Source organism: Dreissena polymorpha, chromosome 4 (genome assembly GCF_020536995.1).
Source record: "Dreissena polymorpha isolate Duluth1 chromosome 4, UMN_Dpol_1.0, whole genome shotgun sequence".
Classification (NCBI taxonomy): domain Eukaryota; kingdom Metazoa; phylum Mollusca; class Bivalvia; order Myida; family Dreissenidae; genus Dreissena; species Dreissena polymorpha.
In genome coordinates this window covers 14788457-14814926 of record NC_068358.1, presented here as the reverse complement: position 1 = coordinate 14814926, position 26470 = coordinate 14788457, and the positions used below count along the sequence as shown (strand labels likewise).

General features: G+C 38.1%; 1 protein-coding gene across 2 annotated transcripts in view; it reads left to right on the top strand.

The window, feature by feature from the left end:
- The window catches only part of LOC127879703 (protocadherin Fat 1-like), a 197054-nt gene that overhangs the window by 160537 nt on the left and 10047 nt on the right, over positions 1–26470 (top strand). For both annotated transcript variants that reach the window (XM_052426697.1, XM_052426698.1), the window contains exons 22-34: positions 7478–7715; positions 8406–8620; positions 9262–9402; positions 10088–10222; positions 12127–13171; positions 13793–13966; positions 15473–15630; positions 16487–16892; positions 17285–17431; positions 18809–18985; positions 19886–20083; positions 24374–24892; positions 25384–25524. In XM_052426697.1, the coding sequence (XP_052282657.1) occupies positions 7478–7715; positions 8406–8620; positions 9262–9402; positions 10088–10222; positions 12127–13171; positions 13793–13966; positions 15473–15630; positions 16487–16892; positions 17285–17431; positions 18809–18985; positions 19886–20083; positions 24374–24892; positions 25384–25524 (3694 nt within the window). The remainder of the gene's footprint in view (positions 1–7477; positions 7716–8405; positions 8621–9261; positions 9403–10087; positions 10223–12126; positions 13172–13792; positions 13967–15472; positions 15631–16486; positions 16893–17284; positions 17432–18808; positions 18986–19885; positions 20084–24373; positions 24893–25383; positions 25525–26470) is intronic.

Genomic DNA, 26470 nt, shown 5'->3' with positions numbered 1-26470 from the left:
GGCCACTTACAAGGTATGTCCAGTGAGAGAGAATGCCTGCATACACCTTACAGGTAAGGGTCACTGACAAGATATTCTCAGTGACGGAGAATGCCTGTGTACTCCTTACACGTCAGGGCACTGACAAAGTATATACAATGAGAGAGAATGCCTGCAAACACCTTACCGGTCAGGGCCACTTACAAGGTATGTCCAGTGAGAGAGAATGTCCGCATACATCTTAAGGGTCAGGACCGCTGACAAGGTATGTCCAGTGAGAGAGAATGCCGGCATACATCTTACGGGTCAGCGCCACTGACAAGGTATGTCCACTGAGAGAGAATGCCCGCAAACACCTTACGGGTCAGGGCCACTTACAAGGTATGTCCAGTGAGAAAGAATGCCTGCATACACCTTACGGATCAGGGCCACTGACAAGGTATGTCCAGTGAGAGAAAATGCCCGCATAGACCTTACGGGTCGGGGCCACTGACAAGGTATGTCCAGTGAGAGAGAATGCCCGCATAAACCTTACGGGTCAGGGCCACTGACAAGGTATGTCCAGTGAAAGAGAGTGCCTGCATACACCTTACGTGTCAGTGCAGCTTGCAAAGACTGTCCAGTGAGAGAGAATGCCTGCATACACCTTAATGGTCAGTGCAGCTGACAAAGTATGTCCAGTGAGAAAGAATGCCTGATTACATCTTACTGGTCAGTGCAGCTGACAAAGAATTTCTTGTGAAAGTAAATGCCTGCTTACACCTTACGGATCAAGGCTTATGACAAGGTATGTCCTGTGAGAGAGAATGCCCACATACACCTTACAGGACAAGGCCGCTGACAAGGTATGTCCAGTAAGAGAGAATGCCTGCATACATCTTTCAGGTCAGGGCCTCTGACAAGGTATCACTGCTTTAGTTTGCAGATTTGTAGTTATTTAGTGTGGTGTTTTGCTAAAACACTGTAAAGAATTTTTTTTTTAATCAGAAATTTGTTTTGTTCAGTTTCATTTAAGATGCTCATAATTCAGTATTTTCTTATGCAATTTTCTTATGAAATTAAGAGCTTTTGAATAGTTATACCATAAATAATAATCAATAATGATCATAATCTATGAAGTTATAGACTCACCTGGTGTTCTATACACAGCAGAGTACAGTGTTGTGAGACCCTGTTTCTGTATTTGTAGGGCAACCCTCAACTTACCAGTGTTGTGAGACCCTGTTTCTGTATTTGTAGGGCACCCCTCACATGTTGTGAGACCCTGTTTCTGTATTTGTAGGGTACCCCTCAACTTACCAGTGTTGTGAGACCCTGTTTCTGTATTTGTAGGGCACCCCTCACATGTTTTAATGTCATAAATACTGACCTGTTATCCCATGCTTCTCCTTTCCAAGGGGAATTAACTCATCCGGAATTTAAATGGGAATCCGCCACCTCAATACCGTAATACAGGCCAGGTTAAACATAGTGCAATGCAACCTAGCCAAAAATCGGTAACCAACCCTCAATATTCTTTCCGGATCGACCAGGTGTATACGTGTCTTTTACGGCACGGAATTAAAATATTGTTTTTCGATTTATTTCACATGGTTGATTGGGGTTTTGAATAGATAAATTGTGTTATTTATCTTTTTATTTCTCATTCGGATTAATTTGTGTGGATTTAATGGATTTTGTTTCATTTGTAAAAGGTAAGCCATGCTTGTTTTTATCGAACAATGGTTTATTTCTACTATGCTGGGTGTTTTCAGGCGCGAACGACCACGTGCAAAACGTGCTCTTTTAATACATTGCTAGAACGTGCAAAGCATGTTCTTCTAATGTGTTACGAGATCGTGCAAAGTGTGTTCTTCTATTGACAGATTGTTTATCATTTGCCATTGTGTGCAATAATGATTTAAACGTTCCGTATGACAATCTAATTGATCGTCATTTTATTTTTCACCTATTTTAAATTTAAACTTTTGTTTAATTTATGATCTCCGGCAGTATTATTATAATTTTCATTATGGTCAAATAATGATTTTATGTGCCGTATGATAATCTGGTCTGTGACCAGTTTATGGTTGAATATGTTTTGCTCTTGTTTTTCATATATTCGACTACATGAATGTAGCAGAAACAAGAGTGGATAATACCCGTTGACTTCGCAGACCATGGATGATAGTTGCAGCATCAGTCACCGGGTATCGGGCACGATGGTGACCGTACTATGCTAAGTCTCTTAGACAGTCGGTCAACATCAGACCATATGGCGACACCCGTCAGCCGGTCTTTGCCCGATGGCATTGGTCAAGGACATCGACCAATGCCGGACCATTTGGCATCCGCCATACGGTCATTATCCGGTGACAACACTGGTCATGATATGACCGGTACGTCACCGGGGACGTTTTTCACGGACCTTTGATCGACGTCTGACCGGCCAGTCCGGTCACCGGTCCGGTCATTGATGTCCGGTCCGGTCACCGTTCCGGTCATGTCACCGGTCCGGTCATTGATCTCCGGTCCGGTCCGGTCATGTCACCGGTCCGGTCATTGATCACCGGTCCGGTCATGTCACCGGTCCGGTCACCAGCCATATCACCGGTCCGGTCATGTCACCGGTCCGGTCATTGATCACCAGTCTGGTCACCGGTCAACAGTCATCAGTTAGGCCTGCCACCGATAACACTAGTCACTGGTCAAGAAGAAGAACTCGGTCTTCATCATTGAATTATTCTCCTATTTGTCGTCGAATACATCGTCTTCATCAAGGAGTAGACATCGGACACGCTCTCCTTCGTCGAGCAGTTCTCATCGTCGCGGCTCTCGTAAGCGATCACGTCATCACTCACGGAGACGGTATTCTAAAAGATCTGTTTCATCGCTGCCGATCCACATCTCGACAGCGCAGCCGATCCAGATCTCGACATCGCAGGAAACGAGGACGTCGTCAACCATCACGTAGACATCATCGGACTTCATTGAGCACAACAGGATAGTTATCGAACATACCTATCGGCGTTGATACGCTCGTAAGCGATCACGTCAATGCTCACGGAAACAATATTGTAGAAGACAATATTTCCAGCGTAGCCGAACAATATTTCGGCATCGCAGTTATATGGATGTCGCCACTTCTCACGTAGGCGTTAATGAACCTACTGGTCATATCGACGTTCTCCATTTTATTCCTTTAGGAATATCATGTCTCCATTCCACGTGTGATGGTTTTTCTTATGGCATCCACACATGTTGCAGTCACCGAGCCGTAGTTGTATACGAACACTAGTTCGTTTAACTTTCAGGCTTCGGGATAAGCTGTTCTTTTCTCCACTATGACTACAAGGACACTTATGCCTATTAATACTGATAATCTACCGTTGTTTTCCGGTTAACATTATCAGATGACTTCGTGGATGGTCATTCTTTTGCTCCAGATATTTCCATTCTGAGGCAGTTATATTATACCGGTCCCGATCACCCGACATCGGTCACCATTCATCGGTCATATCACCACTCACTGGTCACCGGTCAGAATAAGTGATGTCTCATCGCCATCGGATTGGATTTTTGGCACGATCTTCTTTTCCGAGCAGTGCTTGACATTGATATCAGACCATATGGATTCCACCATTTTTCGGTCTTTAACTTGTAACGTCACCGGTCATATTATGACTGGTCCGTTCACCTGGCTACAGTTACCAGTCATTGACCGGTCCGGTTCAGTCACCAGTTACCAATTATCGGTATTCTACTTTTTTTTCATCGGTCAATTTTTAGTATCACGGGTATTGTCTACATTACCTAGTTGTATACCCCTGGCTATGATTGTTTTGAATACTATATTTTATGGATTCAACAATCTACATGACTTTTTGTGTTTTTCAATACTGATGTTCTACTGGCGACGGTTACCAAATCATGCTATATCTGTTATTTGTACTTCTATCTCAACCGGCTACATGCAGACTACTGGTCTTGCAGATTGAGGTCGAACATTACTATTTGACCTCTATTAATTTATGTTCGAGACCCGAAGGATGAATTGTTTTAACCGCCTTTACCTGTCGGCTACAGACTTTGCAGTCAGTGTCACGGAACAGTTGAGACACATTAATGACGCTAGCAGGATTAGCAAGACGACATTTTGCATAGACTTCTGCTTTTCTATTGCTCCTACGACAGTGCATATTTTCAAGCTACTGGAATCAACAAGAGTTCTGATACAAAGGATTGCCTATCAGATTGACCGCATAGCGGCTACAGTCTTGTAGATGGCTTGGGAGCTATTGAACTCAGATCTTAGATCCTAGGATCTGGAGGGACCTCATCTTAAAGCTATTCTTCTATTACACTTCTGGCCATAACAGGCTGTCTTCCTATAACTGGTCGTATTCCTTTCGGAATTCGCTCCGGTTAGGAGTCTTGAAGTTAATGGATTAATCAAGTCAGAATTTAAGACTTCCATGCATTCTACCGGCAAGCGTGGACCCCTTTAAGGTTACTCCTAGGGTTTTCTTATTTTTCTGCCATCACACCTCCGATTCCGGAGGTACCACTGTCAATCATATTTACGTACTTCGCAAATCGATGACTTCACGGCCTGTATTATCCAGGATTTTAAAGGCGCCTGTTATTGGTTAAAGAAGAGGCTATATTCTGTAGATAGGTCATAAACTTATAAGTGTTAAACACTGTCCTATTCTACCAATTTTCAAGTGTGTTTGGAGTGGGAAAGTTCCGCTTGCCGTGATTTCTTTGCCCACCCATCCTTGACAAACGGTTCCGGTCACCGGTCGGTATTTACCGGTCCGGTCACCGGTCTTTCTGCTGAGACGTCTTTTCTTACGTCCGTTTCAGCTTTATTTTAAAGTTAATTGTATTAATCTCGAGATTATTCAATGACACAGATTTCCATCTTTTTGTCATTATTTACCACTATTCAGTGGTGTCTAGACTAGAAGATTATCTTGGCAAGAATATAGTTTATTCTACCACAACCTTCCTTACATCTTATACAGATGTGAGCAGAGAAGGTTATGGACGATCACATAGAACAACGTATCTTGATTTTCTCAATTATGTGGTATCCTAATGAATATCACCTGCACATCTTCATCTTGAAAAGCAAAAATTCTTTTTAGCTGTTTTTCATTTACAACACATTTTCACGATTCCTTTGTGATGGTTTCAACTATCACACATCGGTTGTGGTTTACTTACAGACACGGAGGTGATCATATTATCACTCGATCTGGAAATCAGGAACTTATTCGTTCTTTGCAAGAACAACAAATTTTCTGTATCGTTTTGCTCATACCAGGTCGTCTCAACACCCTATTGGACGTTTTGTCCTGCAGTTCTTTTTGTCGAATTATTTTTCCGTTGGGTTCAAATAATGTAATTGCGCATGCGCAGCAGTAAATTTGCATGGTGTACAAAATTGATGCATAGTATATCGAAGAATGTTGTTTATCATCAAACGCTAGTAATTAGCGTTATGCGATCTTAGATCGCAGTATATACCGGTATGCTGAACAACGTCAATAATGCAGTTCACAGAAATCGATCCAGCAGGGTGTGCGATTGTTATACATTCGTCCATTGACATAAACTGGAATATCTTGCCTTCTTGGTGATTTTTGCAATAACTGAGTTTTTGCCATAATTTCATGCAATATACTTAATGAACCATGGGATTATGGTTCTACGACCTTTTAAGTCTCCTGTACAATTATTTTCAGGAAACTTTTTCACAGGTCAAATATCATATCTCAGAGAGACATATTTTTACTGATCCAAACATGTGCCACTACACGTCTGTCCATTATTTATTTTTAGTTATCTCTACAGAAGAACGTTTTTCTGTTAGAGTTTCAATCCTTGTTACTTGTGCAAGGATAATTCCATCAGAACTGTATAAAGGTTATATGGAAATTCATTTTTGACTGGGTATTCGAGAGCATAGTTATTACCTTAATCACTCTGCTAGATACATAGAGGTTTTTCTCATCTTTTTCTTGATGATAAGAAATTTGTTCTTTTCTTCATCAAAGGATAGAGATTATGCTTTCATATACCTTGTTTTGTGTAAGTCATCGCAACTCTGTGCTGTCTTACCTATTTTGGAACTGATCCAATCTATGGAACGTCAACACTATGTTTTTCGTTCCTTTACCTTCTTAAGCGGTTTTGACTTGTGTTACATGTTGGGATGCTTAATGAGCTTCCTATGAACCTTTTTCATCAGGCTTATTAACAGTTCCAATATAATTTTAAGACGGTTTTCCTTCTTATTATGGCTTTTACCATACGGAGAAATGAAATTCATGCTTTTTCTGAACAATTCCAGTTGGATCTAATGTCGTTTTCACTTTGTTGTGTCAGCCAGGATTCCTTGCTTAATAACAAGTCCTCTATATGGCTTCTACCTTCAAGTTTCCAAGTTTTTCTTAAACTGGTAGTCATGAAGATGAGGATAAACTTCTATGGGCAATCAGGGCTTTGAAGTTCTATCTCAGCAGTGTTAGTCGGAAATCCATTCGAGGTTCTCAAAAGACACTCTTCATTTCCCTAAAAAGGGGGGGAGATGTGTCCGCGGCTTCTATTTCTCGGGGTTAGACCTCGACTAAGGAAAGTTACTCTTATCCTATCTAAGGACTCATTCCTTTTTAGGATCTGACCGCATGAATTAAGAGCTCTGTCTGTTTTGTGGGCATATATTAATCACACCCCACTTTTTGACGTGCTCTAAACTGTTTTCTGGAGGAATCCGACCACCTTTGTCATCTTTTTATCTTCGTTTTCTGAATTGCCAACAATACAATTTGTATATGTTTGGGCTTGTTGTGGTTTCACTAACGGTAGTGTCTTCTTTACGACATAGACATATTACTCTGTCCGAGAAGTCATAATTAATACCGTTTTAACGAAGATTACTTGATAACCCTTTTTTAGGGTTTTGCTATCATTAGCTGATAACCCTGTTTATGGGTTCTACTGTGTTGGGAAAATATATACGAACCTTCCCACCGCAGCTGCAAAATCAGCATGAGATAGCAGGTCAGTATTTATGACATAAAAACAATTTTTTTTTATAAAATTCATTTTAATTATTAAATACTTACCTGTTATCGGTTATTCCCACCTCCCACCTCGCTATTCGATTAATATTTTTGTATATATATTGAAAGAATATTGAGGGTTGGTTACCGATTTTTGGCTAGGTTGCATTGCACTATGTTTAACCTGGCCTGTATTACGGTATTGAGGTGGCGGATTCCCAGTTAAATTCCGGATGAGTTAATTCCCCTTGGAAAGGAGAAGCATGAGATAACAGGTAAGTATTTAATAATTAAAATACATTTTATTTAAATAATTTGTTTTGAGACCCTGTTTCTGTATTTGTAGGGCACCCCTCAACTTACCAGTGTTGTGAGACCCTGTTTCTGTATTTGTAGGGCACCCCTCAACTTACCAGTGTTGTGAGACCCTGTTTCTGTATTTGTAGGGCACCCCTCAACTTACCAGTGAGATGGACATAGACATCACAGTGACGGACATCAACGATAATCCACCCGAGTTTGAGCAGACCACGTACTGGTCATCTGTGCCTGAGGACGCGGTCATTGGTCAGTACGTGACCACTGTACGAGCCACCAGTAGAGACATTGGTCTCAATGCCAAGATTGCCTACTTCATACAGTCAGGAAACGACAAGGATAAGTTCACAGTGGAGCCTGACACAGGTTTGTATCTGTCTTACAGGCATTAGATTAAACCTTTTTGAGCCTAGTTCTAGGAAAACAGGGTTTAATGCATGTGTAAAAAGTGTCTCCCAGATTAGCCTGTGCAGTCCGTACAGAATAGTCAAGGACAATACTTTCCACCTAAACTGGATTCACGCTAAGAAGAGACTCTTTAAACAATAGTACAATAAAACCAGAAAGTGTCTTCTCTGATTAGCCTGTGCTGACTGTACAGGCTAATCTGGGACAGACTACGCACATGCATTAAACCCCTTTTCGCAGAGCAAAACTTGCTCATGTTTTCCTGTCATTTGTTTAAACCTATTTGTTTTAGCTGGACTGTGCTAAGACATTATGCTATATGGGACTCTCTCAAGTTAGTTTCCTGGGTAGAACCAATAGTGGTGTCTTATGAGTTGTTAGAATGGGTATCAAACCCATAACCTGATAATCAGATGGACACAAAATCCACAAACAATAAGAGACAGTTAATATTATTGAAGGATAGAAAACAAATACTTTAAATTGTCTCCATTTCTCCATATCTACTATTGATTATGTAAACACACTGAAAACAATTTTCGATGTTTTGAGGATGTTTTCAGACTTTATAAAAGAGATTTCAACACATTGTGATATGTTAGTATTTAATTAAAAAACATTCTTATATCTTTTTCTTCAACTCTGCAGGTGTTATTCGTACTGCTGGATACCTGGACCATGAGTCGGTTCCAGGCTACGTGCTCACAATTCGGGCCCAGGACCATGGCGACGTTCCACTCAGCAACATGGCCTTCGTGCAGATCAATGTGACCGATGTTAATGACAATGCCCCAGTGTTCATGCAGAAACACTACACAGGGCAGGTCCGAGAGGATGCAGCTATAGGGACTCGCGTTCTGCAGGTGAGAGGGGATAAGCTTGTGCAGTCCACACACATCAGGGATGACACCTTCCGCCTAAATTGGATTTTTGCTTAGAGAATACTTTGCTTAAGCAAATAGTACAATAAAAGCGGAAAATGTTGTCTCTGATAAGCCTGTGTGGACAGCCTAATCTGGGATTCACTTTACACAGTCATATGAAATAAGTGCTGTTTTTCAAGATTGCAGCTCATGTCAAACATGTGTTTTTGTTTTAGAGACTGTTTCGAACGGTACGATTTGAAAACCTGTTGGTTTTCGTTTTTAATGCAAATTGTAAATTTCCGAGCATTACATTTGACCCTTGAGGGGTAAATATTGAGAGCTTCTCGAAAGGACTGGATCCTATATCACAGTTTGATTTTGTGTTTGCTTGTGGAATGATTCAATAAAAATAGAGATTCTGTCGCAGATCACATTGAGCTGACCTGTTACTTTATATTTTTGTTAACCTTGGCATTTTAAGTATCTCATAATTTTTTTCACAAAGACAACTGTTCTTATAGTAAAGTGAATGAACATTTAATCTTTTATTAAATAACCTTCACACAATTATGTGCCATATTGGTTAATCAAATGAGTTGAGAAGTGCACACATTTCATACCTATTATGTATTTTCCAGCTGTCCACAGCTGACCTTGACAGTGACCGAGCCAACAAGGTTGTCAACTACAGCATCATGGCTGGGGACAGCCTGCACGTGTTTGATGTTCATCGAACTGAGGGATACCTCATTGTGAGGAGCCGTCTTGATAGGGAAGATGTATGTACCTTGTTCACCTTGATCATTATGCCCCTGGATTGAATGATCGGGGGTATATTGATTTTTGCCTGTCTGTCTGTCATTGTATGTGTGTGTCTGTCTGTCATTGAATGTGTGTGTCTGTCCCAAAACTTTAACCTTGCTCATAGCTTTTGCAATATTGAAGATGGCAACTTGATATTTGGCATGCATGTGTATCTCATGCAGCTGCACATTTTGAGTGGTCAAAGGTAAAGGTCAAGGTCCTCCTTCAAGGTCAAAGGTCAAATATATGGCTTCAAAGCGCAGTAGGGGGCATTGTGTTTTACAAGCACAGCTCTTGTTGTGAAATGAAAAAGAAAAATGCTCGTTAAGGATTATTCCTTTTAAGCGAGACTTCTGCTTCTCAATTTTGTAAGTTTTTTTTTACTTTCCTGGTACCTTTATTTGATTCTTTATTTTCTTTTGGAGTTGCGCTTTTGGAATATTGGGCTTTATACAGATGATTAAGATGTCCTTCCAGAGTAGCCTGTACAGTCCAGGCAGGCTTATCAGGGACGACACTTTCTGCCTAAACAGGATTTTCGTTTAGAAGAGACTGCCCTTAAAAAAAAAGTCCTTAAATACTGCACTGATTAACCTGGGATGACTCTTAACACACATAGCACAGCTCAAATATTTGTAAAATAATGTCTATCCTTGCCAGGTTGACATGTACACGCTGCAAGTTCGTGCAACCAACTACCACATGAGCACGGACACACTGGTCACCATAGTGATTCTAGATGCCAACGACTGTGCGCCCACTTTCTCCCAGGAGAACTATACATTGCTTGTGCAGGTAAGCTGGCTGCAGTGTGCTGCCTTTCTAATCTTGAGAACTGAAGAGATTTACATCAGGGAAAACTGAGTTTAAGTAATTTCATGTGCATAAAGTGCCATCTCAGATAAGCCTATATAGTCTACATAGGCTAATCAGGGATGACACATTCCACCAAAACTTAATTTTCGCTAAATAGAGCCTTCTTTCAAACGAAAAGACAGCAAATGTGGAAATTGTCGTTTCTAATTAGCCTGTGAGTTCTGCACAGACTAATCTGGGACAGCACTTCATGCACATGCATTAAGCCCAGTTTTCTCAGAACAATTCTCATTTTATAGGAATGAATGATTATGAAAGAAATTTAATTTAAAGCAATATGACAAGAAATTATGAATATGCTTACAGTTAAACCAGATTTATTTCTTGTTTATTAAAAAATGATGTTTCATTATTAGTCTTTTTAACTGCATATCTTTGTTGGCACAGCAGTTTTGCTTCAGGAAGATCAAAGTTTCAGAACTGTTATTGATTTAAAAAAAATTCTGTGTCATCCTAGATGAACGATGTTCCTGTAAGTAACTGAATGGAATGAACTTCATTGTATATTTTAAATATATAACAATCTTGACAAGCATGATGTTGTATGCAAATACTTGTATAAAACCAAGTATGATTTGCGATTGGTGTGCCTGTGACATTAGCATGGAATTGTATGGTCCAGCTTTTTTAAGTGTACTTCTTTGAAATAGATCATTTTTTTATTATTGCAAAATATATATGTAAAAAACTATTCTTCCTTAAATGCTCTGAACGTTTTCTTGACCTTATATGTCACGTATAACATTTTGGACTTTTGTTTGGATAGATTAAAGCATTAAGTTAAAAATTATTAAGCAAGTTGAAACCCACAGTGGAAGTTTTAGCCAAGTTGTGCTTAAAAATATGGAATGTAGCTGAGTTATGAAACAGGCAATATTTAAGCTAAAAATGCATCTAATAAAAATAACTCTTAACTGTTAAATTATAAATGGTAATGTTGAATAACAATAATAATAATAAATTAATAATAAATAATAATAATAGTCAATAATGATACAAATTATGGTAATTATACTACTTACATTATTAATTATGATAATGATTATTCTTAGTGTATACACACGTGACCAAAAAAATCTCACAATTTTATTTTTAAATAAAAATGGATTTTATTTAAGTGCACGAACAGAACTGCTAGTCTTTGTTGTGTATTTATATCAAATTTGATGTTACGTTATTTAAAATGTAATCACAGGCCCATTATACATTGCATGTAACCTAAATAACTGAAGGATGATTTATGTAATACTGTTACAAAACAATAATCTTATTTGAATTGAGAACAATCATTCTCTTTGATTAAGCTGTAATATTGAAAATAGACTGTCATGTGCTTTGTGTTTCTTAGGGTGTTGTATGGCTGAAACAATAATTTTGCTTTTGATGTTTTCTTTATTGTAAAGTAGAGCATGGTTTATCATGAGATTTCTGTACATGTTTTTTTTTACTCTCATTGTATTAGCTTATGAAAACTGTTAGTAAAAAAAGGTACAATTACCACAAAAAACAACTTGAAACTGTGTTCATAATTTGCATATTTTCCACATGACTAGAGTTATCCTTTTATGCCATTTTTCTCTTAATTTTAATATTCTTAATTTTTACAGAACATTCACAAGTGTGTTTGGTTTCCTGAAATGATCTTAAGTGAAAATTGCTTTTATAATTGTCCACTTTTGTTGAATCATCCTCGTAGGGTTTTATTATTTCATAATTTTAATAACCTTTTTTTAACTGATTTTTTTCCAATTGTGTAAAGATCTTATTTGATAACATGCAATCAGATCTTTGAAGATAATCTTCAATTTATTTTAATTTTCTAGGAGGACAGGAAGCTTACCACATGCATCCTGAAATTTGAGGTCACGGATGATGACCTCGACCCCAACGGTGCGCCCTTCACCTTTGACCTCATAGGTCACAAGGATGAGAAATTCAAGGTCGATGCGGAGGGAAATCTGTGTATTGCAGGCGAGTTGAACCGCAAGATCACAGCCATATATCACCTTAAGGTGCGGGTGTTTGACAGCGGCACCCCTGCCATGTTTTCTGACGTAAATGTCGATGTGGAGGTTATTGAAGAAAGCACCCAAGCCCCTGTGGTTTCTAATCTGGATGTGTCCATCAGCTCGTATCTAGATGAATTCCCAGGAGGTGTGATTGGTACACTGAAAGCTGTGGATGGGGACAAGTTTGATACTCTCTCTTATACGGTATCTTCTGTGCATCGTAACATGTTTGATATCGACAAGAAAGATGGGCGCGTGATTGCATTTGCTGGTTTGGATTCAGGGAGGTACAGTGTCAATGTTAGTGTCACAGATGGAAAGTATACCTCGATTGGTATTGTAAACGTAGATGTTACCACAATCACCAAGCAAATGATAGAGAATGCAGTCACCATACAGTTTGAAAATATGGAACCTAGAGAGTTTGTGAAAATCCACAAGGCCGACTTTATTCGATTGGTGAAGGATGACCTGAATGTTAGAACAAGTGACGTCATGATAATTAGTATTCAGAACTCCCAGAGCTCGATTAACAAGTCAGCAAGAAAACGCCGTAACACTGGCGATAAGAACCTAGATGTGTTGTTTGCTGTTTACAAGGGAAGTGAGTATCTGTCGAGAGACAAACTGAAACGAAGGGTCATGAAAATAGAAGACGAAATCGAGACTGCTTTGGTTGTAAAGATTGTGAGTGTATTCTCCGATATTTGCAGCAAGGATCTGTGTAAGGAAGGGGAATGTGTGGGGCTTGTAGAGTTTGACAAGGACAGTCTGGTTCCGGTGTTCCTGGATGGTGGAAGCTTTGTATCTGCCAAGCACAAGTACACATATGAGTGTCAGTGCCCCAATGGGAACATAGGTATGTTAAAAATTGACTATGTTAATAAAAATTGGTACGTTAACTAGTGAAGTGAGAGTTTTAACCCTTTACCACTCATAAACTCATTTTGATGCATTTGTAGTCCCTTTCTTGCTAGATTCAAGTTTTAAAGGTTTCATTTCCTACCCTAAGGTACTGATGAGCAGCAAGCAGCATAAAACCTGAACAGACTTTTGAGTTACTCGAAGGCTGTTCTGGTATTATGCAGGTTTCATATAGCCATTTTCACTTTGATTCTGAGCGGGAAAAGGTTAATCATTGGTTGAAAGAAGGCATCAAATACTTTTGGATAGGATATTATGCACGCTTTACTTATGATTCTTTTCTTTGCTATTTATTGAAAGGATTTTTCAGACTGATGCCTATATAACAAAGCATATAAAGTATTTACAAATTCAATTTACAACTTTGCAATAATGAACATTCATATAACCATTTTAGGCTTGAAATCAGACTTCAAATTGAAATGTATTTGTACTACAGCTCTAAATTTCACATTTCAAATGATTAATCTGGGATGACTTTTAACGCACCTGCATTAAGACCAGTTGTTCACTGACCAATGCTCTCACGTTCATTAACCTCTATAAGTCATTCCAGGTGACAACTGCCTGCCCAACCCACGTAGCTGCTCAGAGGCGCCATGTCCCGAGTACAAGGTGTGTGTCCCAGACGTGGAGCGTGGGTACCAGTGTATGTGCCCGCCGGGTCAGACTGGGCGACATTGTGAGAAAGACCTCGATAACAAGTGTGATAACATCAACTGTAACAAAGGTGAGTGTATTAACATCAACTGTAACAAATGTGAATGTGATAACATCAACTGTAACAAAAGTGAGTGTATTAACATCAACTGTAACAAATGTGAATGTGATAACATCAAGTGTAAGAAAGGTGAGTGTCATTACATCAACTGTAACAAAAGTGAATGTGATAACAGCAACTGTAACAAGGTGTAACAAAGGTGAGTATGATAACATCAACTGTAACACAGGTGGTAGTGATAACATCAATTGTCACAATTATGAGTGTGATAACCTCAACTGTAACAAAGGTGAGTATGATAACATCAACTGTAACAAAGGTGAGTGTGATAACATCAATTATAACAAAGGTGAGTGTGATAACATCAACTGTAACACAGGTGAGTGTGATAATATCAACTGTAACAAAGGTGAGTGTGATAACATCATATGTAACAAAGGTGAGTGTGATAACATCAACTGTAACAAAGGTGAGTATGATAAAATCAACTGTAACACAGGTGAGTGTGATAACATCATCTGTAACAAAGGTGAGTGTGATAACATCAACTGTAACAAAGTTGAGTGTGATGACATCATCTGTAACAAAGGTGAGTGTGATAACATCATCTGTAACAAAGGTGAGTGTGATAACATCAACTGTAACAAAGGTGAGTGTGATAACATCAACTGCAACATAGGTGAGTGTGATAACATCAACTGTATCAAAGGTGAGTGTGATAACATCAACTGTTGCAAAGGTGAGTGTGATAACATCAACTGTAACAAAGGTGAGTGTGATAACATCAACTGTAACAAGGGTGAGTGTGATAACATCAACTGTAACAAACGTGAGTGTGATAACATCAACTGTAACAAATGTGAGTGTGATAACATCATCTATAACAAATGTATGTGTGATAACATCAACTGTAACAAAGGTGAGTGTGATAACATCATCTGTAACAAAGGTAAGTGTGATAACATCATCTGTAACAAAGGTGAGTATGATAACATAATCTGTAACAAAGGTGAGCGAATTTCATCAACTGTAACAAAAGCGAGTCTGTCAATTGTAACAAAATCAATTGTAACAAATCTGAGTAAATGAATTGTGATAGCATCAACTGTTATAAGGGCTCATCTTGTAAAACCAAATGGTCCTATTTTGTTTTTTAACCGAAGCTAGAAAAAAGTTGTATTAATATAGAGCAGGGTATACGTTAGTATGTCTGTTTATTTTATTTTTTGCGGTCAGTCTTTCCATATAATTTTGTTAAGAAAACTACTGCCATATTTGCAAGAGATTGAAGTGAAACTTCATATATGCATCACCATTAAGTGCAAATGTGCAAGATGTTGTTAAATTTGTTGTAAGAATTCCATGTTCAACACATTCTTGAGTTATTTGCCTTTTTGACATGTCTGACAATAATTTCATGGTTATAAGTCACAAGAAAATAAAATCTCAAGTTCTGTATTTGTCAAAACCTGTCCCTGACCTGCCTCCTGGTAAAAGTTTCTGTTTCTGTTTCAGGAGACTCTCCAATCACATTCACGGGTTCTAGCTACGCCAAGTGGACGCTGCACAACAAGATTGAGGAGCGACTCAGCCTCTCTCTGAGAATTAAGACGATCAAAGAGACTTCCTGCCTCATGTTTGCCAAGGGACGCGTTGACTACAGCATTCTAGAGGTACATGTGCAATTAGCTTATTGTCCCCTACCGGTGAAACCGGAGGGGACTTATGGTTTGCGCTCTGTGTTTCCATCAGTCTGTGAGTTTGTCACACTTTTCTAGATCCTGCGATAACTTTATAAGTTCTTCATAATTTTTCATGAAACTTCAAACATGGACAGATGGCAATATGGAGATTATGCACGTCATTTCATTTTGTTCCTACGTCAAGAATTCTGGTTGCTATGGCAACAAATAGTCTAGAAATATTGCTGAAAATGGTGGATCCTGCGATAACGTTAAAAGTTCTTCATATTTTTTCATGAAACTTGAAATATGGATAAATGGCAATATTGAAATTATGCACGTCATTTCATTGTGTTCCTTTGTCAAGAAATCTGGTTGCTATGGCAAAAATTGACTAGAAATATTGCTGAAAATGGAGGAGTTTCACCGGTAGGGGACCATATTGTTTGACAATAGTCTTGTTATAATCCATGGATGTGTGAGAAATCTGACTAAAGATTCAATAAATTTACTTTCTTAATTACCAAAGTGCATTCGTGAATGACAACTTGAAGACTTCTATAAAGATGTTGCAAATTTTTTATTATAATGTGCGTTGAATTACTTGAGCATCACTCCCCAAAAAACTGGGCATGTGCTTAAAATGTCACTTTCCACTTCAATCGCTTTTTACTTTTGAAGAGACTTCTTTTCAACAAAAAATTCTATAAAAACGTACAGTGTCGGCCAATATAAGTCTGTTAACACTGCACAGGCTAATTGGATACTACACTTAACGTTCAAGCGATTGGCCCAGTTTTGCCAGTATGAGGCTCAAATTTTACCTGATTGTGTTGTATGTTCCCAGCTGAAGAACGGCATGGTGCAGTACCGGTTTGACTGTGGCAGCGGTGAGGGGCTCGTACTTCTGCCGAACCACATCAGTGACGGCAAGTGGCACACCATCATGGTGGAGCGCTACGGCAACTCTGCGGAAGTGTTCCTCGATGGACAGTACTCTGCCATTACAACCGCCCCTGGCAAGAACGATGTCTTGAATCTGGACAATAGCGATGTGTACTTTGGTGCCGAGGTCGAGACCTACTCCAATGGGTATATTGATGTACGCAAAGGTTTCCGGGGCTGTATTGAGGATATAAGGATTCATAACGTTCGTCTGCCTGTTTCCGGTAGCAACGCGGTGGCGCTTTCTCAGCAATTTGAACACGTGGAGTTCTCTTGTAGGGATTCTGAGTTTGCTCTGCTTGGGGACAGTAAGTTGCATAGAGTATGACATCATATTTAAAAGAATTAAAGAAATAAGAAACAAAAATCATTTATGTATTGTAAGGAATTTTGATTTATTATATGAACCAGCTTAAAATTTATATGAAAAAAAAACATACAGTATTTGTTATAATTTGGCATTAGACTGAAGTTCGATTAAGTAATTTATGAGATGTCTTCTTTGTGACAAAATCAATGTTTTTACTAGTTTAAATTTATGTTGCAATAAAATTTCCTATGAACTGGTCTTATAAGCAACAAATAATTAAATTCTTAAACTTTGTAATTCTTCATATGTTTTAACCACAAAAATGTAGGAACCATTCAACCAGTAATCATAAATTGAGTCTTGCACATGATCCCTTTTTGTTTACTCCAGACGTGTGCAGCAGTTTTCCGTGTATGAACGGTGGCAAGTGTGAGTCAGCCGGTACCTCATACATCTGTCGGTGCGGAGACCGCTTCTCAGGCCAGCGCTGTGAGATTGACAAGGAACCTTGCCTCAAGATGCCTTGTCTCAACAACGGTACACAGGAATTGAAATGATGATTTTTATGTCCCCCACTATAATAGTGGGGGACATATTGTTTTTGCCCTGTCTGTCTGTTGGTCTGTTGGTCTGTTTGCGCCAACTTTAACATTTTGCAATAACTTTTGCTATATTGAAGATAGCAACTTCATATTTGGCATGCATGTGTATCTCATGAAGCTGCACATTTTGAGTGGTGAAAGGTCAAGGTCAAGGTCATCCTTCAAGGTCAGAGGTCAAATATATGTGACCAAAATCGCTCATTTTATGAATACTTTTGCAATATTGAAGATAGCAACTTGATATTTGGCATGCATGTGTATCTCATGGAGCTGCACATTTTGAGTGGTGACAGGTCAAGGTCAAGGTCATCCTTCAAGGTCAGAGGTCAAATATATGTGGCCCAAATCGCTTATTTTATAAATACTTTTGCAATATTGAAGATAGCAACTTGATATTTGGCATGCATGTGCATTTCATGGAGCTGCACATTTTGAGTGGTGAAAGGTCAAGCTCATCCTTCACAAGGTCAAGGTCATCCTTCAAGGTCAAACATCATATAGGGGGACATTGTGTTTCACAAACACATCTTGTTTTTTATGTGGCTGGTTATGTTTTTATTATCATACCACCGCATTGATATCTGCCTGATATAACGTTGCCTGATACATTTTGTATATCATGGTGAACAGGAATCTTGTTTATCAGTCAAGTGTGGAGGATGGTCATATTACTCAGTATCAACTATAAAGTACTCAAACAATTTGATACCAAGATGTAATATATTTTAAATACAAAATGCAACATCATCTGCAAAAAATTGTTTTTTACAAATACTAAGCGCGCGTGGTCATGACGACATTATTAACACGTCAAACGACAAGTCATATTTCCCGCTAAAACTGCAGCTTTTTAGCGATTTTTTTCATTATTTCTTTAAAATTGGGGACGTAGATGTATGATGAACAGAAAAACAGATTACTGCTTGATCTTTTTGTAATATATCAGGCGGCTCGGCATGAATAAAATAACAGCTCGGCAAGCCTCGCGGTTATATTATTCTAAGCCTTGCCTGATATATTACAAAAAGATCAGGCATTAAACTGTTAGTCTCTATATATTAGCGTCTAGAAATGAGCCATGTCCTGAAAAAACTAGGCTTAATCAATTTGACTTAAGGTTTGTTCCAGTTTAGCCGGTGCAGTCTGCACAGGCTAATCAGGGACAAAACTTTACGCTTTTATGTTTTTGTTTTTTCGTTTAAGGTCTCTTCTTAGCAAGAATCCAGTTAAGGCGGAAAGTGTTGTCCCAGGACATTTTACGCAAAATCATTAAGCCCAGTAAAACAGGGCTCAATTGTTCTGATTTTTCCAGGTGTTTGCCAGAATGTGAAGGGTGTCCCCAACGACTTCTTCTGCACTTGTCAAACTGGGTACCAGGGACGACGGTGTGAGTACGGCAAGTACTGTCGCTCCCTGCCCTGTCTGCAGGGGGGCACCTGCATTGAGGGACCTACTTCCTACACCTGCCGCTGCCTGCCTGGATATAGTGGTGTGTAGCCATCATGGTTTCATGTTATTATAACCCTGTATGAAGGTTTATAAGGGAATTTATCACATGCTTTACCCTGTTTCCAATGTAATACAACCATTATATATTTTTGTATATAACACATGTGTAATACAACATTTTTAAGCGTTTTCATTGGCTTAGTTTTCGTTTATTGACCAATCGCATTTTGTTATTGTGCTTTGTAAAAGCCGAGGCATTCCAAATGACATCAGGAAATGTAAACAAAATTCGATATTTATCATTATGTTTGCGTAAATATTTATTTAATTTGCTCATTTAAAAGCATGTGATAAAAAAGATCTGACACTCGTTGTCATATCATACCATATTTTATTAAACTCGTTCAGGAAATTCGTCAAAGGCTCGCTTACTAACAAAATTACTGAACTCATTTAATAAAATATGGTATGATATGACAACTCGTGCCAGATCCTATATCACTGTTTCAGTTAGTCTGTCGTTTAATCTATAAGTTTGTGGAATGAGTTTCTGCCACTATTCTTAAGCAGCTGAACTAAAACTTAAAATGTGTCGTCACCATGTAAATGTGGATTAGACACTTCACATCCCAAATTATCCACACATTTCTGAGTTATTTACCCTTGAAAATTGCTGAAAAAACACACTATCCATACTTGTGACCAAGCTATAGTTAAACCACTATTGCTTGTATAGACATGCCACATTATGAAGATTAAGTAACTGAATATAAACTTGTGTTTTATTAGTATTTACATGAACTTTTTATGTCTTCATGATAACAAATCTTAAGCATGCATGTTATTGGATACAAACTTGAGTATTTTTATGTAATTCAGTTTGGGCACATAGGGATTAAGCCCCCTTCAACATCTCTGTTTAACTTTGTTTGTGTTACAGGCCCACGCTGTGAGTCCTTACAGGACGTGTGTTTGTCAAACCCGTGTGAGAATGATGGGACCTGTCTGCAGGAGGGAACCATGTACACGTGTAACTGCACGCTTTCATACCAAGGTGACAAGTGCCAGGATGTAGTCCTCCCAGTGGTCACGTCCAACGCAGCAGGAATCATGTCCGATGAGATCTACATTATAGTTGGTATGTAATATACATTATAGTTGGTATGTAATCTACATTATAGTTGGTATGTAATCTACATTATAGTTTGTATGTGATCTACATTATAGTTGGTATGTAATCTACATTATAGTTGGTATGTAATCTACATTATAGTTGGTATGTAATCTACATTATAGTTGGTATGTAATCTACATTATAGTTGGTATGTAATCTACATAATAGTTATTCAATAATGTTTAATTATTTAAGACAATAGCAGCGTTATTCCTCCTCTTTTCAGCTGATTTCCTATTTTTTAAGTAGCAAAATTACTTGACAAATAGTTGTAAACTTCACTTTGGTCTGTTAAAATATGAAGAATTATGGTGAATCAAGAAAACGGGTAGAGTACCTGCCTGTAGTAACGTCCAACACAAGTGGAATTATGTCCGATGAAATTTGCTTTATATTTGTTATGTGATGGGCACATAATAGTTTATATTGTATTTACAGAAGTGTGATTCCTCCTCTTTTCTACTCATTTCCTCATTTTGAATTGCAAGATAACTAAACAAATAGTTGTAAATTTCATTTGATTTTTTTTAAATATGAAGTGTTTGGATGGACCTAGAAAAGGGATAGAGATATTTCTCCTATTAAAGTAACTGAACTCACAACCTGATTTAAATAAATAGAAATTTACTGATTCTGTACTTAATAAATCTATTTTGTCATGTGTCCAGGGATCATATTTTTTTCGGTTTTGTCTGTCCTAGACTGACTGGGGTCATGAAAGACCGATTGAAAATCCTAAACAGTCGGTCCAATTCTGTCCTGACATTCGTAAAACCGATGTAAAGTCTACAAGTGTCCAATAAAATTCGCTAGTCAAGATCTGTCTGGCTAAAACTTACCATCGCTAATCCCTTTATTGCCCCCAATGAACAACCCGCTTCTGCTACTCGAGTGCACCAGTGTTGTTTTTGACACCTTATCGGCGTTTTATCGGCAATTATTAGCTCATCTATTTTTTGAAAAAAAAATATGAGCTATTGTCATCACCTTGGCGTCGGCGTTGGCGTTGGCGTCGGCGTCCGGTTAAGTTTTGCGTTTAGGTCCACTTTTCTCAGAAAGTATCAATGCTATTGCATTCAAACTTGGTACACTTACTTACTATCATGAGGGGACTGGGCAGGCAAAGTTAGATAACTCTGGCGTGCATTTTGACAGAATTATGTGCCCTTTTTATACTTAAAAAATTAAAAATTTTGGTTAAGTTTTGCGTTTAGTTCCACTTTTCTCAGTAAGTATCAATGCTATTGCATTCAAACTTGGTACACTTACTTACTATCATGAGGGGACTGGGCAGGCAAAGTTAGATAACTCTGGCATGCATTTTGACAGAATTATGTGCCCTTTTTATACTTAGAAAATTGACAATTTTGGTTAAGTTTTGTGTTTAGGTCCATTTTATTCCTTAAGCATCAAAGCTATTGCTTTCATACTTGCAACACTTACTAACTATCATAAGGGAACTGTGCAGGCAAAGTAATGTAACTCTGACTGGCATTTTGACAGAATTATGTGCCCTTTTTATACTTAGAAAATTGAAAATTTGATTAAGTTTTGTGTTTAGGTACACTTTATTCCTACAGTATCAAAGCTATTGCTTTCATACTTGCAAGATTTATGAACTATCATAAGGGGACCGTGCAGGCAAAGTTATGTAACTCTGACTGGCATTTGGACGGAATTATGGGCCCTTTATACTTAGAAAATTGAAAATTTGGTTAAGATTTATGTTTTGGTCCACTTTACCCCTAAAGTATCATAGATATTGCTTTCATACTTGGAACACTCACAAACTATCATAAGGGTACAGTAAAAGGACAAGTTGCATAACTCTGGTTGTCATTGTTATGGAATTATGGCCCTTTTTTGACTTAGTAACTTTTAATATATGGTTAAATTTTGTGTTTCGATCCACTTTACTTCTTAAGTATCAAGGCTATTGCTTTCAAACTTCAAATACTTACATGCTATCATGAGGTTACTGTACATGGCAACTTGAATTTTACTTTGACCTTTGAATGACCTTGACTCTCAAGGTCAAATTATTAAATTTTGCTAAAATTGCCATAACTTCTTTATTTATGATTAGATTTGATTGATACTTTGATGAAACTACTCAAACCTGACATACCACAATAGACTCCACCCAAACCATCCCCCGTGCCCTCCCCCCCCCCTCCCCCCCTCCCCCCTCCCCCCCCCCTAATTTTTTTTTTTTTTTTTTTTTTAAGATCATCTCACAAATGACCACCACACCCTCACACTATACCCCCCCACCCCCCCCACCCCCCCCCCTCACACTATACCCCCCCCCCCCTCCCATTTTTTTTTTAAAACTGTTATGTTTGAAATACCGTCCAACCATCGCACCCAAACCCCCCCCCATCGCCCCCCCAACCCCCCCCCCCCCCCCCCCCCCCCCCCCCCGATTTTTTTAAATTTCTTTTTTTTTTTTTTTTCGCTTTTTGGAAGATAATGAAATAAATGTCCACAACCCCACACTATACACCCCTCTTCACTCCACTCCTCCCTCCTTTGTGATTGAAAATGAGAGTCCCTTCACCTTTAAAAAGAAAATAGATGAGCGGTCTGCACCCGCAAGGCGGTGCTCTTGTTGATTTTATCAGGCATTCACAGACACACCACAGTATTTTTATGATAGGGGTCTCTAAATTTTAATTGCTATCGAAAGATGTATCATACAGAAATAAACGCCAATGACACAATTGTACCACCTAAGGTTATAAAACCTGTCAAAACACCGATTGTGTACATTAAACAAATTGGATGCTGACCAATACAGTACGCGTTGATGTTTCACATAAATTAACTTTCGTTTTCGACTGATGGTCAGAAAATAATTTGTTACATATTGCATCAATCTAAATTTTGAGTAAATTGACGATTGGTTGATTAAGAAAAGTGCGCGAAGCACTCACTTCGCGTGAAAGATTTACATATTTTCAAGGGGATATCACTGTACCGATTGGATGTCAAATCGAGGCATACGGGGAAACCCCACAATAGTGTGTTTACTTCCGTAGAATGGAGAACGCTGTGTTCACGAATTTCTGAAACACATGTATCGTCAAAATTGGGCAGAAAATTAGAGTTTTTGTAAGTAATATACTGACTAAAGGTGGAATGATTGATCGTTTTAGGTGTCATTCTTTTTGGTCAAATTTCCCGACAAGTTTTTAGGGAATGTCCCAATTTGGACATGAACAATTCTGGCATGTATGGATTTCGGATGAAATTTTACGGATACTTTCCCCCCCATGTTAAATCCGGACCGATTGATGTTGTAAGAAAATATGATCCCTGCATGTGTCATATAATGTTTTAATGCCCCGGCAATAATGCCATAAAGCAGCATAAAATTTCCTTTCTCAGTTATAACTGCTAAATATAATTGTATTATAATTTTGCTGGATATTGATTGACTTTAAAATAAATGTTAAGACAACATGTTACATGTAACACCAGTTTCCTTTCTTCAAAGGTTGAGGTCACATTTAGAGTTCAATGGTAAAATTTTGTCCTAAAAATAGCTCGTTCTGAATGGAACTTTCTCATGCATTGTGTTATTTTTAAATAACTTCCCACAAGTGACCACTAGTAGGAGAGAGTTAATCCCATGGAACAACTGTTTCTCTGCCTCAAAGTCAAGGTCACACTAATAGGTGCAAAGGTGAAAGTTAGCCATAAAATAGTTTTTCAGTCTGTAAGATTTTCCAGTCTTTTTATTCAACAATAATGCATGTTTAGGAGTTACTGTGCTCTTCTGAAATACACATAACATTTGTTATGCGCCCAGATCGAAAGATTGGGGGCATATTGTTTTTGGCCTGTCTGTCTGTCATTCATTCATTCATTGTGTGTGTCCCAAAACTTTAACCTTGGTTAAAGTTTTGCAAGAACTTTTACATTACTGAAGATAGCAACTTGATATTTGGCATGCATGTGTATCTCATGGAGCTGCACATTTTGAGTGGTGAAAGGTCAAGGTCATCATTCAAGGTCAAAGATCAAATATATGGCTTCATAGCGGCGAAAAAGGGGGCATTGTGTTTCTGACAAACACATCTCTTGTTATGAGTTATTTTTATTATTAATATTATTAAAAATCAAGAAGAATTATGTGTTATTCTTAACAGCAAAATGTACAATTTCATTAAGCAGAATCATAATTGAATTTTTAGTATTTTATTGAATTATATGAATATTTTCCATCACAATCATTGATTGTCATTGTAGGTGTTGTCTGTGCCCTGATTATCATAGTCGTCATATTAGTGATTGTACGTGTGATGTGTCAGCGAAGGAAGCGACGACACCGCCAAAACATCACTGGAGGGGTAGCGCATGACACTCCAGATGTCTACCTGAATCTATTGAAGAATGACAAGCACAAATACAAAGCCGAGAACCTTGTTGAAAATGTGAACAATCGGCGAAAAACTCCTCCATCACCGACGCCACCACCTGTTCCTAACAGACCTGCTTCCTATACACCGAGCGCTCGTGACTCCATCCACACACTGAACAACTTTGACCAGTTGAGGAATTGTAACTATGGCAGTGCAGCAGACGACCTTGAGAATCCTCGGAATATCCCGCCCTACAATGTGGACTTTCAGACGTTTGGTCCAGTACGTAGCGTGGCGAGCGTTCAGCCCACGTTGCCTGCCCCTTTGTCGGCAAGTGACTCGGACTCACTGCAGAAGGAACCCTGGGAGAGAGCCTGTCAGAATATCCTGCAGAATTATATGTCAGGTATGCAATCCAGAAAACAACACACAGGGAAATGAAGTCCAGAACTTGTACATTCAAAAGAAGAATGATAAAATACTGTCAAACAGTTTAGTTATGACTCAAATTGTGCTAAAAATGTGTCTATTAAACTTGGTGACAATTATACATAGCAACATATTTTAATAATTTTAGTCTGTTTTATCAAATTGATTTTTTTTGTTAAAAATACTCTGTTATGTTTTATTTTATACATTTTACTTTGATCCATTTATAAGCCATATTAACAATAGGCAAAGAAGTGTTAATTACATATAATGCATGGCAGTTAATTAACATATAACAAACAACATAAAGAAATCACAAAGTAAGGCACCTTATGCTGCAAACCTCAAGTAGATAATTCCCATGTTGGCTAAGAAACTCATTTTTATATTTGCCTATTTTGTTTAATGCAATCTGAAAATGTAAATAGCTAACAAAATAGTACTCAACATGTGTTGTAATCCTGTTAGTTGCAGAGAAGAATTCAGACAAGATGCTGAAGAAGATGCCAGTCGGGACAGTTCAGCCAATGAACCATCTTCAAGGTCACGTGCATGACAACACTTCGGTGAGCAGTCTGCCGATATCAGAGTCCGAGGACGACCAACAAGGTACTGCAATGGGATACACTTCTTTAGAAGCTTTCAAGCTTTCAAATAAGCAAGGAGAATAAAGCTTGGCTTAGGGACATGTGAAAATACTTTAACAGTCCATGCCTTTTATCGGAAGAATATGAACATCATCCAAAACATGGGACCGTTTGAATGACTTCTTTCATAAAGGGAGTACTGGTTCTACCCAGTAAACAAAATGATTATCTCAGATTTAAGCTGTTGCCTCAATTTAAATAATTAGTCATTTATATCAAATTTAGAAACTTAAATTAGACAAATGTTCAGCGTTTTTAGTAAATACAATTCCTTTATTTTACCTTAATTTCCAAGAATCCATTGTAATAAAATTGAGAAGTGCTTTTATTTTATTACTTGATCAATGTAGACTTAATTATACATGCACACCAATGACATGTATATTATGTTGAGCAAAAAACACAAAAGAAAGAATTTTCATCATTAAAGTTTACAGGTTTCAGTTGCTAAAATTTCAGTTGCTAAAATATTTCTTCATTGAACTTAGGCAGTTCAAATAAATAATTGTGGATTGATTGTATTAAATAAAATGTTTTATTTTGCAAACTGTTTAGTTATTATCTTAATTTGATCAATCATAATATTTGAATATTACTTTGAATTTTTTTTTAAACTTTTTAAAACATTTTTAGCTGAACAGTTTGTTTAATGTTTTTGCAACTTTAACCTGTTGTATGAATGCTTCGTAGAAAAAAAACAAAGAGTTTTCTTTGGCTTAATTAGGACATGCTAGAGGTAGAGTGGTATCTTTTGGCCCCACAGAAATATTTCTCACAGAAAGTACGTGCTCGGACACACAAAACTGAGATATTCGCGTAGTTGGTGAGTTTACAGAGTGACCCTTGGCTGCCATGGAATTTGCATGACCGTCTGCTTTTGTGATAGTAAAGTGACCAAAATTAACTCA